The 6,000-nt window shown below is 49.0% G+C and overlaps 1 protein-coding gene across 4 annotated transcripts in view; it reads left to right on the top strand.

The window, feature by feature from the left end:
- Window positions 1-5,575: 5,575 nt before the first annotated feature.
- Window positions 5,576-6,000, top strand: part of CDV3 (CDV3 homolog) — a 17,710-nt gene continuing 17,285 nt past the window's right edge. For 2 of the 4 annotated variants that reach the window (XM_041466419.1, XM_041466421.1), the window contains exon 1: window positions 5,578-5,994. In XM_041466419.1, the coding sequence (XP_041322353.1) occupies window positions 5,758-5,994 (237 nt within the window). In that variant the 5' untranslated portion in view covers window positions 5,578-5,757. Of the gene's footprint in view, window positions 5,995-6,000 lie in introns of all 4 variants that reach the window. The other 2 variants (XM_041466418.1, XM_041466420.1) reach the window with 2 other exon arrangements.

The following is a 6,000-nucleotide window of genomic DNA, read 5'->3' on the forward strand; positions in this document are numbered from 1 at the left end:
TGAAATAAAATACACACAAACAGTGATATAAGAAATTAGATGGCACACACCCTTGGCTTGGGGATAACTGGTTGGTGTCTAGGAATTATCACTTTTTGGCATTAACAGAACAAAACCTCCCACTCATTCCTGACACAGAAGAGAACAATCTTCCTTTGATTTGAAAGTGAAGAGGGAGTTTGAAAAAACATAACAATATACAATCTGGATTCAGATCCATTTGCTATCTTCTAGTGATGCTTCAGGTATAAAAAGCAACTGACTATCCCACTGTGAAACTATTCTTTATAAATGTCACTTATGGAAATAAACCTGATGAAATTCTAAGACTACAGTTATATTCAGATGTGAAAGAAACATTTTTTTAAAGTTTTTTATATGCCATGATCCATTATACTCCATAAAAAAAATTAAATTAGGTTAACACTAAGATGTTTATTCATTGGAATGGAAACAGTTTCTTTCAAAATCATCAAGGTATTTCAGCACAGAGAAGTTTCTGGAAAAGGAGGAAGAATCTAAGCACAAATAATGAATTTCCAGCAGCTTTTCTCTCTATTCCTAGCAAAGACCAAAAAACCACAGAAATTATTATTTTTGTGAATAGTCCATCAAAAGTCAAATGTAGCACTTCTGGCCCTTCTAAATCAAAGTGCTTTCATATTGAGTACTAAAGCTCTTGTGAAGAAATCTCTCTGCACAGACTCCTCTGGGTGTCTAGCTGGCTATGCAGCCCCTCCAGGCTGCCTGAATGCTGTCTAAGCACTGACAGTCTTCACTGTGTGAGATGGGATATTGAGAGTATGAGAGACTAAAGGCTTTCACAACGATTTGTAAGCACTAAGGTTCATAAACTGATTTAGCTTTATATTTGTGCTCTAGTCTAGCAGTTGCTTTATTAAATACACATGAACACATTTCCAACTGGTCTTCCACAGAAAATCAGCACCAGAAAACAGATTTTATTATCTCCCACTGCAGTATCTCTCACACCTATATTCCTGTGAAGGAATTTGTGGCATTTGCTGTTATGAACACTCAGGATGCAGTCAGAGAGCACAGATAATACAATCTAACAGCCAGCTGCTGCACAAAAAGACACTTCTGCTCCCCCTCATGTGCTATGTATTCCCATTGCATAGTCTCGTGTTAGCACCAACATCTGTCCGATGTCTCAGGAGACAGCTCAAGATTCAAAATCAGCAGAAAAATAGCCCTGCAAAATGCTGGAAAACTTTCCTGACACTTGGTTTCCTGGATCCGGCCACTGCAGGGACAGACACGTACCAATGACAGCACAGGGATGGGAGGTGGAGAGGAACTAGTCGAGACTGTAAAGCACAGTCACCCCCTTGGTGATAGCCAGTCACTAGGTCAGATGAGCTGTGCTCTCAAACCAGATGTGTACTTTATACTCCTTCCAGCCAGGCACAGCTTCTTCTGCACCACAGCCTGAACCCACACTGCTGCGTCCCTGGGGGAAGGAGAGGGTGCTAGCTCTATGTGAGCCCCTGCCTCATTTAAGATTTCACACTGAGCAGCAACATAGCACACCAGCTAGAAACTGGTATTCTAGCCCATCATTCTGCTGTTTCTATTTTAGTATAAGAACTATCATACTGATTCTGTGGTTAAAAGATCATTTTTAAGGTAATTTTCACTCTGGCACAGTCTAAAATTCAATAGTTTAACAAACCACCATGAACTGCTGGCACCAGTGCCTGCATTCAGATGGCAATCAGTGGTGGAGAAATGGTGGTGGATAAAACTTCTCCCTTCTGGTTGTAGAGGTCTGAAACTACCACCAGACTCTGAGCTTAGACAAAGGCTAGGCTTCTACAGAGAAGTGGGCCCATGATGTGACAAGGACTCCACCAGAACCTTTCTGCAAGCTGCTCTGCTGTCCTAAGGGCACCTTCTCCAACGTCCAATTTTCAAGCAGGCATCTGCCCAGGAGTTACTGAATGTTCTTCTGCTTGTGCTCCACAAATGTGAATGCAGTTTGCAGTGCTGTCACCTTCATGTCACAGAATGGAGATAATTGGGTACAAAGGAAGATGAAACACTGGGAGACTGGAAATGGAAGTCTGCTCCTAACTCTTGCATCACCCACAACTCACTTCAAATTTCCTTCCTTCAGTTTCTCCAAGCCAACAGTGCCCACTGCACCACTTTCATTTTCCCTACATGCTTCACGCTTCAGGCTTTATAAAACACACCAAGACGCACAGGGAGCAGCGCCATGGCAGGACTTGCCATAGCTACAGAATGGAGAAGAGCCAGGCAAGCACCACTGTATGGGGAGGAGACAAAGTCCTCGGAGTCCTGGGGGTAAATCTGTACCTAAGCAGAGGCACTCAGAGCGCTGTGTCTTGCCAAAGGCAGGTCACACAGGTCAGTGATGCACAGTGCAGCAGGGAGCTGTGTGCTGAGCTCATGCTCCCGGCACAGCTATGTGGCGTTCTGGATATATTCCTTGCATTACAAACATCACTTCTGCCAGTCCGTGCCTGTGAGCCATTCTTCAGCCAAGTGTCCTCTATGCAAGTGTTGAGGGACGTTGAATTTGAGAAAGGAAAAGAAAAACACAAAAAATTACCTTTTTCCTGCATCTAACTTTTTACACAATGGGAATCTTAATGGTAAAAGCTGAAGCAATGCATTCATACAGAAATACAAATGCCACGCATCAGCACATTTTCACAGTTTTACATAAAAATAAAACTAGAGGTGGGAGGTAAATCCAAGCATAACTGCATAACTAATGCTTCCTTTAAAGCACCAAGACATGCCTTTAAATCGGGATCTAAGCCTTCTGAGGCATAAAACGTTGCTGCTGTTTTCCATGATTTCTGCTGAGTCTGTTCCAGATTTAACAGCTGAAATGTTTCTTGGTGCACTGCTCCTGACAGGTATTAAGTTTTCAATCCAGAGCTGGGCATTCCAGCCTTACAGTATTGTGTTTGCAAGAGACGAGTGACAGAGATGCTAAAAGCTGCAAAAAGGCATCAGGTTCACATTCTCCAGTCCGATAATGGGACTATCTGTAATAATACAAAGAAAATATTTTACCACTTGCTGAAATTCAAGAAATGATCGGCACAGAATCAGGCACAGTACATTATCTACCACAATTATTAGTACATTATCTACCACAAAAGCTGAGGGACACAAACTGTCTGCTAAGTAGAATGGTATTACCAGTGCTGAGCCTGCAAGTCCCAGCATGGGGCAGTGCTGGAGGTATGCTGGCTTCCCAGGAAATAAAGGAGCACAAACACAAGGGAATGCGGCCTTTGACAACAGGAATGTCAAACACTCTTCCACACCCAGCTGTTCCCTGTCACACCTTCCCCATGACCTTCCATCAGCTGAAGGGGACAGTAGGAAGGGAGTACCCAGGAGGCACAGAAAAATGAGATTTGCTACCAAATTTGCTCCCTGCTTCAGTAATGATTCCTATCACAAGTGGAAAGTGTCACTGATCACGTGACATTCTTGGTGTTACCAAATGAATTGTTATGCTTGCAGCTTTTGGCTCTCTAGGGCCTGCTCTGTGCAGGCTCAAATCCTCTAAGTACACAGGTAGCAAAAATACGAGGACATCAGGTGACGCATAAAAGGAGGATTGTAACACATTTCCCAAAGGCAGAATGCCTGACTACAGTGACTCAGTTACTCACAGCTACAACACCTCATGAAGACGTGTATTTAAACTCTTTCTGCAACGTCAATGGCACCTTGCCTGTTTTTTCAAACAGCCTGAGAAATACCGAAGGAAAACACTAAGTAACAGCATTGTCATGGACATAAGTTGAGACTGTCAACCTCCAAAGGGTGGAAAAACTTTTAATTTATATGCTAATACACACATATATAGTTATTTCAAGTGAAAATATGACATACATAAATTATACCAAATAACTCCAGAATACAAACATGCCTACTTTTATATAATTGTAATACAAATCAATACATATTTGATGGGTAATTCTCATTTGGGCTCACACTTTACCAGTAGGAACTTCTATCTCCTTTAGATGGCTGATGAAAGAAGTAAGTAATTGGAAACAGTGTTTCATGTAATTATTTATGAGTCATGACAGGCTGAGGATGTTTTTCCAAATGTCCTGCCTTAAAGCTTTTGACGTGATTTGAAGCCAGTGAACTTTTTAAACACCCATGTTTTTTTCCAGTTAAAGGTCACTACAGTACCCAGAGTGAGAGGTAACAATCTGCAGACACCAGCTGTGAAGTTTGTTTTCCAGCATATATTCCCTAGGCTTCAACCTAGACAGAAAAGCAGCTAGGAAGCTCAGGCCAACGCATCTGGACATCCTAGACAGAGTGGTGTTTCAAGACTTACTCACTTAACCACACAGACCCAAGATGAAAGCTCAATGACTTCCTTGCACCCTGTGCAATGACAGGGTAAGTTCACAGCCCTTACTGAGATGTGGGAGGCAGTGCCTCTGTCCCCACAGTCCATGATGGGAATAAATGTCACCTTTCCTCAAGGGCTGGGGGGAGCTGGGCTGGCCCCGAGCCTGAGGGACCAGCTGAGGACTGGGGCTGCTCCAGCAGCTCTCTCAGCCTCCTGGGATAGGTCCTGACAGAAAGGGCCTGCACCCAATGCGGGAAGCAGCCAAAGGCTCCCAGAGGAGCTATGCTGGTCTCAGTCATAGAATCGTCAGGGTTGGAAGGGCCTCTGGAGATCATCCAATCCAACCTGCTGCCAAGGCAGGGTGACCTAGAGGAGGTGACAGAGGAACACATCCAGAAGGGGTCTGAATACCTCCAGAGAGGGAGACGCCACACTGTCCCCAGGCAGCCTCTTCCAGTGCTCTGCTATCCTCAATATAAAGTTCTTCTTCACACTAAGGTGGAGTTTCTCGTGATTTAGCTTATGGCCATTACTCCTTGCCCTGTTGCTGGGCACTACGAAAAAGAGCCCAGAACCCTCTTGGCACCTGCGTTGGAGACATTTATGTAAATTTATGAGACTACCCAATCTGTGTCTTTAGATTGAACAGGCCCAGCTCCTGCAGTCTTGCCTGCCCTCATAAAGAGATGCTCCAGTCCCCTCATCATCTTTGCGCCCCCCCCCGCCCCACTGCACCCTCTCCAGCAGCTCGCCCTTCTTGTCCTAATCAACCCAGACCCGGACACAGCACTCCACAAGTGGCCTCACTAGAGCTGAGCGGAGGGGCAGGATCACCTCCCTCGCTCTGCCGGGCACACCGCTCCCGGCACGCCCCGTGTCCCTCCCGGCCGGTGCCCACCGCGTCCCTGCCCCTCACGGACCCCGGCGCCGCCCGCACGCGGAAGGGCGGGGCGGCAGGGGCCGGCGCGAGCCCGGCCCTCGAGCGCGCACGCGCCGTCCCGCCCGGCTCGGCCAATCCGCGACCGCTTCGCCGCCGCCCTCCCCGCGCCCGGCGCGCGCGTCCTCACGCGCCTCAACGTCAGAGCCTTTCGCCCCTTTCTGGAGACGCCCCCGAGCGGTCGGCGGCGCTCATTGGCCGCGGCGTGGCAGCGCGTGCGCGGTCAGGGGCGCGGCCCCGCCCCGTCTCTCCTCAGCCCCTCGCTCCCTGCGGGCCGCGTCAGGCGTGGGGTGCGCGGGCCGCCGGGCGGGCCCGGGCAGGAGCCGCCGCAGCAGCCGCAGCCGGGCGGCCGCGCTCGCCGAGCAGCGGGAGGGCCGCGCCGCTCACCTCTTAGCCCGGGCCGCCGCTGCCCTCCTGTCCCCGCCCGGCCGCCGCCATGGCGGAGACCGAGGAGCGGAGCCTGGACGACTTCTTCGCCAAGCGGGACAAGAAGAAGCGGAAGGAGAAGAGCAGCCGAAGCGCCGCCGCCGCTGCCGCCTCTAGCGCTTCCAACGCCGGCTCCAACGCGGCGGGCGCGACCGCGGGGACCCCGCGACCGACTGAGGGCGGCGGCTCCGGGGCCGCCGCCGCCTCCAGCGCCGCCGGCGGCTCCTCGGCCAAGGCGGCGAGCAAGGTGCGG

The sequence above is a fragment of the Pyrgilauda ruficollis genome, unplaced genomic scaffold (assembly GCF_017590135.1).
Source record: "Pyrgilauda ruficollis isolate IOZ18807 unplaced genomic scaffold, ASM1759013v1 scaffold2, whole genome shotgun sequence".
In the NCBI taxonomy this organism is placed as follows: Eukaryota; Metazoa; Chordata; class Aves; order Passeriformes; family Passeridae; genus Pyrgilauda; species Pyrgilauda ruficollis.